We start from the raw sequence: 16,881 nt of genomic DNA on the forward strand, positions 1-16,881 counted from the left end.
CTACATATACACCTTAAAGCGTTAATGTATGTCACACCTCGACTAAAGGCGGCGGAACATGTCGGGGCAAAGGGTCGGGTTCGGGTGCGGAAATTAGCGAATGTTACAATGTGGCTACGACTTTTTGGAAAATTGATGTATCTTAAATATAAATAAATGAAATCTTTCTAAATTTTCTCAAACCACCATGTTGTTTTATTTGTAAATGAAGATTTCTCATGCATTTGACCCAAATCCACGGGTATGGGCCTCACAAAACCCAGATAGCCCTTAAACGGGTTATAACATCTCAATATATTAAAAATTAATCTCATCGAATATTTGATATGAAAATCTTATAAAATAGAGATATATTAAAAATTAATTTCCAAATTTTTATTTATAATTAAGAAACAACTTTATAGTAAAAAAATAAACGGGTCATGGGTCTCACCAAACCCAGATAGCTTTTAAACCGGGTTATAACATCTCATTTATTTGTGAAACTCTTTCATTATCAAATCCTAAGTATATTATTAACTTCATTACAATAAATAAAATTAAAATCCAAAAATATATATAAATTAAAAACAAATAATGTAAAACAACCCTCTGTAATATCGCTGGCTAACCCCGGTTTAGCTAAACCAGTTTCATAAAAAAAACTTGGTTTAGCTAAATTTTACATATATGTATAACTAGGTTTTATCCCCCGTATTACAGGGGTTGTGTTTTAAATTTTTGGTTTTTTAATATTTATTAATTGGATTTTAATTTTCTTTATTGTAAGAAAGTTAATAATACATTTAGGGTTTGAAAATTAAAGGGTTTCACAAATAAATGATATGCTATAATCTGTTTAAAAGTTATATGGGTTTGGTGACCCATGACCCGCTTGTTTTTTTACTATAAAATTGTTTCTTAATTATAAATAATATATTTTAAAAAAAAATAAGATGCTAATTTTTAGTATATCCCTATTTTGCAGGATTTTTATATCAAATTTTAGGTAAGATTAATTTTAATTTAATGAGAGTTATAATTTGTTTAAGAGCTATCTGGGTTTGATGAGACCCATACCCGTGAATTCGGGTCAAATGTATGAGAAGCCTTTATTTACAAATAAAAAATCTGGTGGTTTGAGAGAATTTATGGAGCAACCGGAGAGCTTTTAAAGGTTTCGTTTATATATATTTAAGATATGGACATATATGTACAAACATGTTATTTTTATACAAATATGTATAATTTATAAGGTAAATGATAATATGCATATGTATACATTAAGTAACTAGAGATTAAATGAGATTATACACATGTGTATAGGTATAATACGATTTTTTTTATGAAATCCGAATGAATTATAAGCATTATAAGCATTTTGTTTTTTTACTTTATTAAAATTTTTGTTTTTTTTTGTTTTATAATTTTTTTAAATATTTTTAGAGGTTTTTTTTAGTGATCCAAAATGTTTCTCAAAGTTCTTAATTTATAAAGGGTTATCTTAGGATCCCTGCTATATATATATATATATATATATATATGATCAAATACATTTTATTCTTAAAATGAAAATAGTGAGAACCAATTTGCTGTTATTATTATGCTTATTTTTATATGTGTTTGTTGTTATTTTTTGTTTGTATTTGCTAATTTTTTATTATGAGACGTTATTAGTATTTGTTGATTTATATTTCGTTATTATTATTAGATTTTTTCTTTTGTTGTTATTAATTTTGTTCTTGATTTTGATTCTTTTATTGCAATTTTTAGGTTTTTTTCTTTGTTATTATAATTCATTGTTCATGTAGATTGGTATTGTAGTTGATATTGTTTTTTGCGTTCTCATTTTTTTATAAATTGATATTGTTTTTTACGTTCTCATATTAAGATTAAAATGTATATGAATCTTTTCATATATATATGTATATATGATCAGGGGATCATGTGAGAACCATGAGAACCATTTTGAACCACAAAACACCCAAAAATAAAGAAAAATCATAAAACATAAAAAAAACACAAAAGTAAAAAAAGTAAAAAACCCAAAATTCTTATTTATCATCCCGGTTTCATAAAAAAAATTCGCGGTTTAGCTAAAATATACATATATGTATAATATGTACATACATGTTTTTTATACACATATACACAATTTAATGTAAATGATAATGTACATATGTTTACATTACGTAACTAAAGATTAAATGAAGTCTAATACGATTTTCTTTATGAAATTTACATTCGTCAATTTTCGAACCTGAAAACCTGACCTGTTTCGTTTTTTTTTTTTTTTTCAAAACCCTAATATTTAATGTTTTATATGAGTATTTAAATCATCAAATCATTATCCGTATTTTTATTTTCTTCCTTTTTCTTTTTTTTTCGTGTTAGAATTTATAAATGTTAATATGTAAATTGTATAAATCCAAAAGAGTTAATTTGTAAATGCTTGTTTTCATATAAGAGTAAAGTTGGAGGGTTATTATGTCAACATGGAAAAAGTTAAATGTTTTGTCCAGTACATCATGTCTTTATGGCAACAACTCCGGCCACCATTGCGGTTTTACGGAAAGTTTTTAAACACAAGAGTTATTAACCAAATCGACCAGTTGATTATGATGTTTGACTCGGGATCTCTTACCAAACATCATGCCACCGTTTCCAAAAGTTAAATCCGTGCTTTTAGTACCAATTTAATGCGGGCGAAAACCGCGGTTTACCAAAAAATAAAAAACACGTAATAAATTGAGACGACTCTGCTTGTTTTTGGAAAATGCCCAACTCGCAAATCTGTTCTCTTAACTCGAAATCACCTTCTCTACCCTCGCTACTCGCCGCCGATGTGTACGACTCCGGCCAAGTTTCGTCAGCTAGTCTTTTAAGTGTCAATTTGAGGTAAATATTATATCACTACGGTTATTTGACGTGTCCGAGTAATTGTCCGAAGTTTTTATTTGCACTCGGTCTCTGTCGGATACTAGTTTTTTTTTTTTTGGTTTAAACTGGGTTGTGACAAGGGTTAAAATGGGGAAGAAGATAACCTGCATATTTTTCACATAAATTTTCTTTCTCTTAAGTATTAATAATCCACATAACAATGTTTTGCTTACCAAATTTCATGCAATATGCACCTGTAATCCACCCCTACTATATTTTTGTTTACTTATTTATTATTATCATTATATTTTTGAATATAGTTGAAAATCAGAGGCCATGAAGATTTACAAGTACTAATTATATGGTATATTTTGAAATGAATATTGTAAAGGAACTTAGAGATTTTATTTCATTAAACATAATTTATATCATGTGATTTTATTTATTGGCTGTTAACATTTCTAAAAGTTTATAATATTGTTGGTTAGCCAATAAATTATTTATTTCAAAATGCAAATCAATTAACATAACAGTGCTAACTTCTTTTTTGTCGAAATATGCTAAGATGGCAAATCGTTTTTATAATTTTATGAGTTGAGTAACATTTACTACCTTTGATATAAATATATTTAGTTTTGGAAGAACATAATTTTTTGTTTTGTTTTGTTTTGTTTTGTCGTTGTAGGGAAATCATTAAGTTATGAGTAAAACCGCGCAATTAAATCTAAAAGGAAATGTGATTAATTATAGGTTACTATCGCTTCGTTTACTTCTCGCTCAATGATTATCTCGTTCAGATATTGCTACTCGTCATTTAAGGTTAGCTCGTTGAACCGAACCGGCCCGGTTCACTCGTCTAGCTTACTTTCTTTCTCAACTTTATTCAGGTGAGTTTGCATACCCCCTTTTTTCATCTTTTATATTTTGGGGGTAGCATGTATACCATTCTCATGGTACTCTTTCCTCACTCGTCTAACTTAACTTTACTCATGTTTTACTTACTCGTCTATTCAAAACGCAATTCAAATTATGTTTATGTGATTATTGCATGTTTTATGACTATGCTCTATGTGCTTAAGTGTTTATTTTATGTCTGGTGGTTGGTATCTCATCCTCATCTATTCTCATCTAGTATGATCATACATTTACCCAAGTACATTGATTTTGTATCAATAGGAACGGGTCCACATCTATTTAGTTGTTTACATTTTCATTAGTGTTGTAATTCTCACCATTTACATATGAATTGTGATTTACCTATACACACACACACACAACAAAACTTATGTATTCTCACCAACATTCGTGTTGACAAACTCTATCTTTATACATGTAACAGGTTCAAGTATTTGATATATTCAAGATCGAAGATAGTTAGTTGACCTTAGGATATTTATTCACATTACAAGTTATGATATATTTACTTATTGAATTTGTGTACTTGTTTAATGTTAATGAAGTTAAATAATTATTGTTGCTTTAATTAGTGTCTTTTGAGCTACTGTCCAATCAATACGTTACGCCCCGGCATGTTCCGCCTTTGGTCGGGGTGTGACATGAAACATGAATGAAGTATAAGAATTTTGTTTTTTTTTTACTTTTTCGAAATTTTCGTTTTTGTTTGTTTTATAATTTTTTAAATATTTTTTCATGTGTATAATTTAAAGTCAATGATAATGTACATAACATGTGTACATTATGTAACTACATATTAAATGAAATTATACACGTGTATAATACAATTTTTTTATGAAACCGGAATGAAATATAAGAATTTTGGTTTTTTTACTTTTAAAATTTTTGTTTTTGTTTGTTTTATAATTTTTTAAATTATTTTTAATGGTCCAAAATGGTTCTTAAAGCTTTCAATTTGCAAAAAGGTTATATTAGGATCCTTACTCTATATACATATATATATATATATATATATATATAAAGGGTTAGGTTAAAATAAAAAACACTTGAGATGTGAAAACTCTAGAAACAGATTCTCTACCACATATTTTCAATTAAAGTTTGAAACTTATGGTTCACAATTAAAATTAAAAAAATGTAAAAGTAAATTTACACTTTCTCTCTCCTGAAAACATATCTAAAAGTTAATAAAAAATAGTAAAATAATTTTTTTTTAATTTTTAGATGTTTTGTATTAAATATAACATATACATATGTAAAAAAAATAATGTTACATAGGATTTTCACAACTCAAATAGGTTTTCATTCTATACTTCTCCTACATATATATATATATATATATATATATATATATATATATATATATATATATATATAGGGCAACTAATAAAGAATTACTTTTAACTTTTTTTTTAATATTTTTTAATTTCCTCCTTTTAATAAGTTGATGTTGTTAAAAAAACTGTTGATGTAGTGCATATTTGCAACAATTTGTATTACATACATACAATAGTGTTTTATTACATATAATACTATACAATTGCATTATACAGTACACACTTTTGAATATATGTAAATATAACACTATTTCTTGTATGCAATACACATTATTACATATATGTGATACAACACTAATGCACATATGCACTACATATAATATAACACTATTGCACATATACAATACAAACAATTGCATGCATACTATTACACAATATTTTACATATAGAATATACACTATTAAACATAAACAATATAAAAAGTCAATGTACTGCATATGTGTACTACAACAAGGTTTTTTTTATTATTTTCTATTTTTAAATTTTTTATGGTAAAGAATAATAACATATAAGAAAGATATAAGAAAAAAAAATTAAAAATAGTCTTTTTGATTAAATTAAAATACTTCTTTATTAGTTCTTTAGTTTCCTTTCTAAAAATGAGTTATCTCTAGATTCTTTCCACACACACACACACACACACACACACACACACACACAGACTACATACACACACACACACACACATATACACACACACACACATACATACATACACACACACACTCACTTTTTTATGTGTGTGGAAGGGTCTTTGAAATCAATAGCTTTCAAATACTCTTTATAGCTCTAGAATAACATTATGCTCGTAATCTATCAGAAATTTGAAAACGAAACCCTAGAGAACAATGGTGGGATAGTGATTTGTTGAATCGAAATTGATAGGCAATTGGTTAGTTTGTAGATATGCAACTGAAGACTAAGAACAACAAACGAACCACCAAAACAAATAGAAATAGGAATCACATATTCAAAACAAATTGGGGAAAATAGTAACCTAGAAGATCGTAAGAAGACGAACGTGTTGTATATATTATGTAATTCATAACCCAAAATCAATCAATTAAACAAACTAACATGGCAATCTTTTATGCAATTGTAGATGAAGAGATTGACACCTGGATGATTCTCTAAATTGTGTAATCGCTATTAGATAAATCTATTTATAGGTAGGGGCACTACTAGAAAATACACATTTAATAAAGGAGGTAGATGACACGTAGAAGCGTGTCAAGGAAGGCCATGTCATAAAAGAAAGAAGACACAAATTTGCGTGTCATCTGTTTATGACACATTTATTACACAAGTTCTTGACATGCATTTTTGACATGCGTTCTTGACATGTTTTTTGGACATGCATTTGCGTGTCATTATTTAAATATTAAAAAAATTGGTAGAATTACAATTTCCATATATATATATATATATATATCAAAATATATAATGCATTTCATATAATATATCACAAAATACTAAAAAGCATTCAAACTCAATAGCATTTCAAAGGTAACGATTCACGAATTCCATCCAATACAAACTTTCACTGGTACATAAAGGATGCCACAAAAATCGACCATTCTTCACGAATTCCATCAATATCAGCATCCGTGTATGCATCGTTGCCTCCCTCAACCTGAGAAATGAGATTATACTTACTGTTAGTAACTCATTCAAACTAAGTAATTTCTAATTTCATACCAAAATATTAAGATGCCGAAAGAGTAAAATCTAATGACAATGTTCATGAGGTATTATGGTAGACCACTATATATGTACAGCTTTTAAGCATGGTGATAAAATTACAGTAATGCAGATATCTATATTTGAAGATGTATTTAACTAGTTAAGAACCACTATATATGTTAACGTTAGTTATGCTTTTTTCCAATGCAACTTTTTTGCCCTTTTAAGTGCATCCTTAGCCTTATCAATGCTGCTACAATTTTCAACATGTACGTCCATCATGACTTCTAGCAACTTTTCCTAGATAATAACAGCAACTTCATCATAGCCCACATACGATTATCTATAAATTTGTCACAAAAAATACCAACCATAACCTTTCCCCAAATCCACGAATGAACAACACATGTATGTAACACCAGCAAATTAACTAGCCTCATACGACAGAAGAATCACACACAATGTCTCAACCAAGGGATTTCAGATAGCTTCTATTATTGTTCTAGACAAATCCTAAGGCTAACTGAACAAAAATGAGGCATCCTTACATTAATTAAATATCAATGGTCCGATGGTTAATAGACCATGCTAGATATTAAAGCTCGAGAGCTGACAAACCTAACTGAATGTCACATTTTAATCAGCCTTAAATCTGCAGCTTTGACTATAAAAAGTCAACCTTGATATTATAACTTAAACCTACTGTGGTGAATTTACTAAACGGATACAATAATAAAAATAAAAAGGTTTATACTTACATTGTCATTGACTAGTGTTTCAATTCCTTCATCAACTATCTCTTTCATGAACTTTAACATAAAATAGCCACATTCGGTACTTCCCGGTGACATGGACACTACACAAATACATAACAATAATATTATCGTAACATAGATTCATATAATGAAGTTAAAGCTAATATATTTCAATAAGGAATTAAATGCTCACCCTTGCGTTAACCCAATTGAGTTTTACCCTCGATCCACTTTGTGTACCGTACAAGTCCATTGCACTACAAAAATGTTAAGAAATAGATCAAATACTAAAATATAATGTTTCAATAAATTGTAGTACTTACCCATTGATAATTTGCTTCAACTGGAAATTAACAGCGTCAGGCCTTAGAGAATCAAGGTAATAGCAAGTCATTGTTTTCATGTGCGATACGGCCAATACCTAATGATTTCTAAAAAAACAAAAACAAAAACCAAATTTACTAAAACAGCTAATAAATTAATAAAACTTATATTTTGATTTGGATGGATATATTGGGACACCTCTTTTATTGTAAGTAACTAAAACTTTCCTTTTTGTTGCTTTTGGTTTTATTGTTGGGCCTCTTTGCGATTTGGTTTCTGAAGCAGAATTTCCATCAGGATCAGAAGCATAAATTTCATCATGATCTGAAGCAGAATTTTCATACTCAGAAGCAGAATCCATTTGGACGTGTACACAAAAAACAACCTTTTCAACATGATCAAGTTACAGTAGCAATATTTGGGAATGTACACAACAAATTTAATCTATAATGTAAATTAAACTAACAAAAACTTGCAATTTATACTAATAACAGTAGAATCAATGTCTTGGCTAGCTAATATGAAATAAAACATACAATTTAAACTAATAATAGCAGAATTAATGTCTTGATTTACTAATATGAAATAAAAACATACAATGTAAACTAATAATAGTAGAATTAATGTCGTGACTTTGCTAAAAATAGTCAAATTCAGACTAGTCTACACTTTCTACCACCTTCAATCACGGATTAAAAATGGAGCACTGTTTGAAATGACGAAAATGCCCTTGGGAGACAGGAAATATCCGGGTTGTAATGGGTGATATGGTAATTTGTGTTGCTCATCCTTCTGGCCTGACACTCGTGAAAACAATAACGGAGAGCACCAAACATTTGCTAACTTTTGGTGGACTAGTGTTGTTATGGTTTGTTAGAAGGTCTAATGAAATATTAGTCGGTAAACTAGTCATACAGATGTTATATGTGTTTCTTCTATTTTCTTCATGGTACAAGTTTTCAATTATAAAAAGACTGTTGGGTTTGATAAATCAAAACAAAACCACATTTCAGATTTGAACTTTGGCGAATAGCAGAAGAAATCGAAACACTAAAGTTGTTCACAATTCAGCCTCTTGGTCTCTAAGGCCATGACTCATTTAATCGTTCATCATTTATCTTTTACTGGAAGGCCTCGGCCGGGCCCCTGGAGATATTCCAAATAGGCAAGTTCTTTATATACTTCATAGTTTTTATATTGAAGCATATATTAGTAGTTAATAAATTATCTTTTAGCAAGCTGCATTTCTTCATTAAACAAAGAAGTGCAGTGCATTTTGCTTGGCTTTCTAGAGCTGGTATCTATCATGGTGCTCTGAATTTTGGGGGACAAAACAGGTGCAGAGTTAGTTAAATTATTCTTTATGATTATCTAATTATTCATTTATATGAAATTATCCAATAAAATTGTTTTGTTGAAATCATAAGATTGTCAAACGGGGCTGTGAGTTTTGTGTAGAATAAAGCTCTTTTGGATTATTCAAAATTAAGTGATGGTGGTGAAGTGGTTAAACCTAGTCCTATTGCACTCTCAGAGTTTCACTTCTTGCTTCTAATTGGAAACAGAGTGAAGGTGCGAATGAATACTTGTATCTAATATTAAACATTAGTATAAATAATTAATAATAGAATTCAAAACAACTAGCAGAAATGAACACCAAGATCAGATCAGAAATGAACAATTTCAAACAATTAATAATAGAAATTAACACTAACAAGTAAGTCCAAACCAAAATGAATCACCTAATAAGACATACCATCTGCATTTTTGTGACTCTGCCAAATTAGGGAAATTATAAGCACTTATAATCAATATGAACTATATAGTAAACCAAATAAACAGAATGAACTATATACTAAACCTAATAATTAATATGAACTATATACTAAGTGTAATAATTAAAATCAAAATGAACTATATAGCAAGCCTAATAATCCATATGAACTACACCGTAAACCTGCTAATCACTACGAACTACACCGTAAACCTAATAATCCGTATGAGCTACATAGTAAACCTAATTATCTATATGAACTATATAGTAAACCTAATAATCCAATTGGAATAGAAAAGCATAATTTGAACTAACTATAGCTTAATTAGGGCAGATGATATACCGGAACAGGGAGCAATCAGAGCAGATCCATAAATCCAGGACCGAGATCGGCGGACAAGGCTAATCGTCAATTAGATGCACATCCGTGAATCCAGAACCCTAGAAATCGTCAATTGGACTGATGAGATGAGAGAGATTGAATGATGAGAGGCAGAATTAGGTTACTGTCATGGAAGATTGGGCTTGGAATTAGGTTACTTCCATGGAAGATCGAATGATAAGATGAGAGGTCGTATGCATATGATGAGACGAAAGAGGTTTTTGTAAAAAGCCCGGGAAATTAAAAAGTGGCACTTAAACATGACACACACTTGAAAGTGTAGCCCGTGTTTTTTTAACCTTTAATGACACTAAAACAATGACACGTAAATGTGTGTCTTTGTTCCTTCAAATTTTGATAATAGATGACATGGTTTAGTGACACGCGGTTTTTACTTGTCATAAAATGACTATGTGTCATGGTTGGCGCGTCATTAAAGGTATATTTTCTCCTAGTGGGGTGTGCAACGGGTACGTCCTGGACCAACTCGGACCGAAATCGGAACCGTTTGTAAGGGATTTTCAAACGCGGAACTAACCATTTACATATGAGTCAGTCCGGTTTTAAGAGCGTTCTGAAACCCATTTTAAATGGGTTTCCCATGGAACCGATTGGCAAAAAAAATTACTCCAAAGCAGATTTATAAAGAAAAAGAGTGAGATTTTCACACCTTTGAGACCATTTATGCCTTAAAATGTTTCTATGTTATAACATGTAATATCACACAAATGAATGTATGAGCTGTTTCCAAAAATAAAAAACCATTCTCATGTAATAGTGATTGCTATAGATGAATTTATGAACAACACATTTGTTAGAGTGAGCAATTGAGCATTCAAATAAATCGACTAAAAAATCAATTTATGAACAACTATTAATAAAAATGAAAATCGATAGATCTTGGATTGCATGAAGCCTTGAATGATGTTTAAACTTCTAAGAATCAAGGAGGTATATGTATATAAGGTATGCTAAAAGTGGGCTGATTGTTAATCTTCACGGGTCCACGAGTTATAAGAGTTCCGGCAGGTATGGAACCGGACCAGACCGTAACTCATTTAGCCATGAAATTCAGAACTGCAACCCAGACACGGTTTTAAATCTGGGTCTGTTAAACAAGTTTGATGGGTCGGGTACACGGGTTTGGCGGGTATGACCCGTGAAATGTTCACCCCTATTTTTAGGTTATACACAATAATTTATCAGATAGATAGAAAATTTTGAACATGGAATTTAATTTTAAAGTTCTGTTTATCGATGGTGTTGTGACCGTATTTGTTCTTAGATCGAGAGAGTAATTCACCAGGCAAAATATACCAATTAAATTATTTGATCAATTCCCACATGTGCTCAAACATTAAATAAACCCATTTCACATAAAAACTCAAATCCAATTGCTTAAATAATAAACCCAATGTTATTTAAAGCCCAAATAACATTTAGAATTAATTCGAGTCCGCACTCCCACATCACCTAACTCTTTTTATCTATAACTTTTTATTTCGTCGATCAACAAGTTAATCCAATAACACTAAAATAACCAACAAAAACATCGTGGGGGGTTGAAGGAACACAAAAAAGAAGGAAATGGTAGCATACGTCATGGAAGATGCGACTGAAGGAAGCATGGCTTGAAATTTTAGAAGAGGAGTCGTAGGAGCAGTGGAGTGATGGAGTGGATGGTTATATAGAGTACGTGATAAGAGATCCACACATACCTAAAGCAAGGGCAAAGCAAATATGTTGTACATGATGTAAAACAAATGGTACGTACATTCATGAACAATAGTCGTTTGTGAGACAAACCCATTTTTGATATTTAACATATATTAACTGGTTCATGTAAGAAAGTTGTAAATAAGTTAATACTAACAAAATATAATAAAACAAAAACTCAAAACAATCCCACTATTTATTGTGATATTATTAACTTCCCCTTAATGAATATATACAAGTATTAATTAACTCGGATATACAAATAAGAAAACATGAAAACAAAAATAAAAATGGAGACTGGTAGTTGTATTTTTTTTACATGTTTTATAACACTTTAAACGCTCATTTTTGGCCATATATAATGCATTTATTATACATATGTAACATTATTTTGTGAAAAGGATGTTTTGGTGGGATGGAGTCTACTTTGGATTGTTTTATTATTTTGTAGGTGCGGAGTGGCTACAAGGCATGATGAAATAAGACGATCAAATAAGTTGAAGAGGAATTGGGCCTAATTCTCAAGATAATGGACAAACGACGGACAAGAAGCTAAAATGGTGACTTTATATTAAGGCGTTCAGAGCCTGCAAGAACAAGAATATAAATCAAATTGATAATTGTAATTAGATTAATTCAAATTTGAGTTAATTGATATCTTGTGGTGGAATGAAAGGGAGCAGGAGATGAGCTACTGAAACGAGTAGGGATAAAGAAGTGAAACTTCATAAAGAAAAGATTTGGGCTCTGAATTGTCTGCTGGATCGAGTTACAAATATCAATTTTTAACCTTATATTCTAGCCTACAAGGTAGTGCTTTGTGGCCCAAACTAATATACCAGCCTACAAGGTAGTGCTTTGTGGCCCAAACTAATATACCAGCCCATCATGATTTTAAGGGTTATTTTACGTGGCAACAAAAAAAGGGGACCACGACTTCACAGGGGATAGACGGCAGGAGAGTTCTACTTCATCGCTAGCTTCAGGTGACGAGTTTGGCAAGGAAACGGATAAGTTTTGAATTTCATGTTTTGTTTCTTTAACGCTTTGATTGATTTAGCCATAATGTCCAGCTAAATCAATTTAATTTCAACACTAGTGTTTGATTTGATTCGAAACTTATGTGAAACAATTGTGTGATTTGTTTTAATGGTTTGTTTGTGTGATTCTTAATCTTAAACCCGGTTCACTCCGATATATGTTAGAATTTTAATAAACATGATCAACTTATTAATTTTTCTAATAAAGTTCATTATGATTTAAAATCCTAATTATATTTTAAGTTTTGATAAAATGAACAAATAATATTTTGAGTTTGTCTATGAACCCAAAATTATTATAGAGTCACATGATCTAGTTAAACATTCCGAACGGCGTGGGTGCTTAATTATAATCGATACTTCTATCATGCAACCCGCGCACTAAGATCCGAACGGCATGAGCTAGCTTGGAGTAGCGGGTTGGCTCTAATCACCGAACGACGTGTGGTTAGAATTAGATGGAGTGGATGTTCGAACGGTGTAACGTCTAGTATTGATACAAATCGTTTAAATAAAATATCATTGCATCATAATTGTTAATGATCATAAACTAGAATATAAATCAAGAATTATCTTTGTGTTGGAATTAGTTTTTAAATATTTGAATTCACGTTTTTATAAATAAATTTGTTTATTAATTTTAAGTATAAAATCAAAACCCTCCCTTTAAAAATAATCGTATATGCACTCAAAATTATTTTGGTATAATCTAGTTTATCTGTATCCCTAAGGACACGAACCTTACTTCCATTGATACTATTCTTGGTGTGCCAAGTAGGTTTAATTTATTTATTGGATTCGACACCCGTCAGAGATAACGCGAGCACAACAAAAGCTTGGTTAACAAGGTTGCCCGACCACACATGAGAGTACACCAGCATCACTAGTGAGTTGCGGAACATCCGATCCTGGTGCAACATCTATCATGCCTTGTTGTTGTTTAGGGGTTAGCTGCGGATCAGTCCCAGATGCATCAAATATAGCTCCATTTTCCAATACGTCGTGTTCTGATCTCCAATTCCAGTTCCTCCACTCTGACTCTTCGGCATAGCTCCTTTGTAGTACCTATACAAACTATAATTATGATTAATGATTGATCAAAGTTTTTAGTAGCTAATTGATTCAGATAGTGGTTAGTTATAAACGCACTGTCTGATATCTAATCCCACATCGTTTCAAATGACCATATGGATAGAGGTCGGACAACCGTTTTAACCAAAGAATTTAAAAGTTTGGCCATCTATGGTCTGAAAGCCCGTCCGGATATTGGCCTGACGATCATTCTAACCAATATTTTCAAAATTTGACCCCCCTTTTGGTCAAAATAACAATACATATATTGTTCAAATGACCGTGATTTTCAATGATTGACTTTTTTTAATCGAAGAGACTGTTTGAGTGTTTTGTAGACGGTAGTTTGATGTGTGAAATTATATGGGGGTGGTGTAGCTATAGTATAACACATTCATATATATATATATATATATATATATATATATATATATATAGAGAGAGAGAGAGAGAGAGCTATTTTCGCATGCCTTTTTTGTATTACGGTTATCTGCTGCAACGAAACGGTTGCCTTGGCTGAGAATAGTAGGATTTGCACTACCACCAATAGCATACATTTTCCATTTGTTGTAATCATTGTTAACTACTTGAAAAAAGCCGAACTGACATCTTGGCATTCTTTGTGTACATGTATCTTCAAACATGTTGTATGCAACTGTGACTTGCATAATTTTATCTTCCGTGTGAGAATCATCTGCCCCAAGCAATACAACCTGTTTAATTGTACGTTCTAAAGTTTAGTTATATAGATACAAGAAATACGCAAAACTTAGTTAAGATATGTTAGAGCATCTGGCCTATCGTATCATCAATATTGACTGTTTTACCCAAAAGGATATCACAGAATTATTTTTGGTTGCCCTGTTGTAGTCTTTATAGAAGGTCAACAATCTTAGCACTACTTTCACTTAAGCACACTTAACTGTGAAGTTCTTCTCGATCTACAGCCACTATGCCAAAATCATCTTGGTAATATTTGAGGCATAGCATTTGTTATGATAAATCATATCTTATGTGGACTTAACATAGTGTGAGATATGACTAAGGTGTTACCTAAGTTTCTCAATTTGTTCTTACTTTGTCATGATCATGGAATCGGCAGTTGGAAATGGTTACGGCTGTGCTACCCATGGTGACATCGAGGAGCCCATCCGGACCATTACTAAGCGTGCAATGGTCGATCCATATCTTGGAAGCAGTTTTAATAGTGAGAGCATCCCCATCGCAAGCTGACCTTCCTGCAAAACCGTCCATTACTTTAACATTGTTAATGTTGATCCCGTGAATTATGATATTGTTCTCTTCTTGAATGGTGATGCCTCCACCATTAGTGATCTCAACTACTGCACCTCTACCATCAATCGTCTTGTCACCGGTAACTACAAGGGTGTGTTTCAAAGTGATCACCATATCCTTGTCAAAAATGATCCATAAGGGCTTCTTTTGGCTAGCACCATATCTCAATGTCCCTTCCTTTGGATTTGCTCCATCCTCATCTGAAGGATCGGTGACCGTGTAGATTTCCCCACCTACGCCACCTGTTGTTCCCTTAGCAAAACCCATCGCACATTCGGCTAGTGCTTGTCGATTATCCATTACACCTCCAACACTTGTCTATTGGGTTATTTGCTACACATTCTTGTAGACCTCTCCTTGATAAATTTTGTTGCGCTAAAGATCTAAATAAATTTTCATGTGTTACTCAAACAATCAAATTTACATGATGTTAAAGAGGAAATTAAAAGATCTAAGACTCACGCTTCGAGCAACTCAGGGTTATATGCTTCCATGGCGGCTGCAGCGTTTGCATTACCAGCGTTTTTGTCCCCATAGTCCTCGATGCCTGCGATGATATTTTCATTTTCTCCGGACATAGATGGCAATATAAAACCAAAGACGAGGGTGTAAAAGAGAGCATAATAGTGATACTCCATTGTATGTATCTACAACTTTTACACCAATTAGTACAACTTTCCTTTTCCCAAATTAGTAGTACCGAAAGATGGTACTAATTGGTAATATGCAATTCTTAAACGAACCACTTTTGTTCATTACATATATATTATGTAACTTATGTTTGTTGTTGGACATAAATAAGAATGCTTTGATTGTATATAGGATCAAGGACCAAGAAAAAAGGACATTGTAACATTCATCAATTTACGCGGGTCAAACAAGTATATAAAATGAGAGGTAGAGAGTGTTTGTCGTAGTCTTGGCCTATTTAAAACCAAATAAAAATGTTACTAAATCATCAGAAGATCTGTTAAACATAGTAAACTAAGGTATTATTAGGTTTGCATTATATTATAATGTCACAATATTAAATGGGTTGCTTCTTAATAACCCGTTAGTAGGATGTTTAACACCATTAGTTAGTTTAGTAGTTACTGGTATGATTGTGGCATAACTTCCTGACCACTGTTATATATCTAGGCTATAAGCAATGTGTACGAATTTCATGACCAGATAATCTGCAATCAGTCTATCGTTTTTAATGAAAAGTCCCTCTGTTTGAACTATGCCTTGTTTATATCTTGTTTGTTATCCCTTATACTCTAAGAACTCAACCACGTGCTCTTTTGAAGTAAGGAAGAATGATGTAGGACATATCAATCAAATTACCGATTCGTGTTTAAATCAATGGGAATGTGGAAGAAGGGTGAAAAAACAGACCATTAACACAAAATTAAAAAATAATTAAAATAATATCTTCTTTTTATAAGTTAGATTTATTTTGAATATTTTTCTATCACTTACTCAAACTAAAGTCAAGAATATTGATTGAAATTAATACATAGGTTATGGGCCTTATGGCCTTTGTCAATTAATTCTTTACTTAATATATTTCTTTGACTGAGTTCTATGTGTAGGCTAGTACTACAGCCTATACATAAATTTTGATCTTAATAATATTTTCTCCCAAATGGGTTTTGTATCTAAACACTTACTAGAACGTACCATGCTTTTCTTCGCTTCCGTTCTACGTCAACACATATGGCCTAAGACATGTTACAACTTCCTA

General features: G+C 31.4%; 1 protein-coding gene and 1 long non-coding RNA gene across 2 annotated transcripts; both read right to left on the reverse strand.

The window, feature by feature from the left end:
- Positions 1 to 6,652: 6,652 nt before the first annotated feature.
- LOC143564152 (uncharacterized) lies at positions 6,653 to 7,981 on the reverse strand. The gene is made up of 3 exons (XR_013140801.1): positions 7,873 to 7,981; positions 7,553 to 7,806; positions 6,653 to 6,744 (listed from the first exon to the last, which is right to left on the reverse strand). It is a non-coding gene; the product is annotated as an uncharacterized LOC143564152 (long non-coding RNA).
- Positions 7,982 to 13,624: 5,643 nt separating this feature from the next.
- LOC143564153 (pectate lyase 4-like) lies at positions 13,625 to 15,789 on the reverse strand. The gene is made up of 3 exons (XM_077051515.1): positions 14,934 to 15,789; positions 14,327 to 14,569; positions 13,625 to 13,850 (listed from the first exon to the last, which is right to left on the reverse strand). Exons 1-3 carry the CDS (start codon positions 15,450 to 15,452, stop codon positions 13,626 to 13,628), a joined length of 987 nt encoding a protein of 328 aa, XP_076907630.1. The 5' UTR covers positions 15,453 to 15,789; the 3' UTR covers position 13,625.
- Between the last annotated feature and the right edge of the window lie 1,092 nt (positions 15,790 to 16,881).

The sequence above is a fragment of the Bidens hawaiensis genome, unplaced genomic scaffold, assembly GCF_021521415.1.
Source record: "Bidens hawaiensis isolate Kalapana, Puna unplaced genomic scaffold, B.hawaiensis_p1.1 tig00021826_1, whole genome shotgun sequence".
NCBI lineage: Eukaryota > Viridiplantae > Streptophyta > Magnoliopsida > Asterales > Asteraceae > Bidens > Bidens hawaiensis.

Coding starts and splice junctions, on each gene's coding strand:
- LOC143564153 (XM_077051515.1), bottom strand. CDS start 15,452: ATGGATAATCGACAAGCACTAGCCGAATGTGCGATGGGTTTTGCTAAG. Junction 14,570..14,933: donor GATTCCATGATCATGACAAA/GTAAGAACAAAT, acceptor ACAATTAAACAG/GTTGTATTGCTTGGGGCAGA. Junction 13,851..14,326: donor ATAACCGTAATACAAAAAAG/GCATGCGAAAAT, acceptor TAGTTTGTATAG/GTACTACAAAGGAGCTATGC.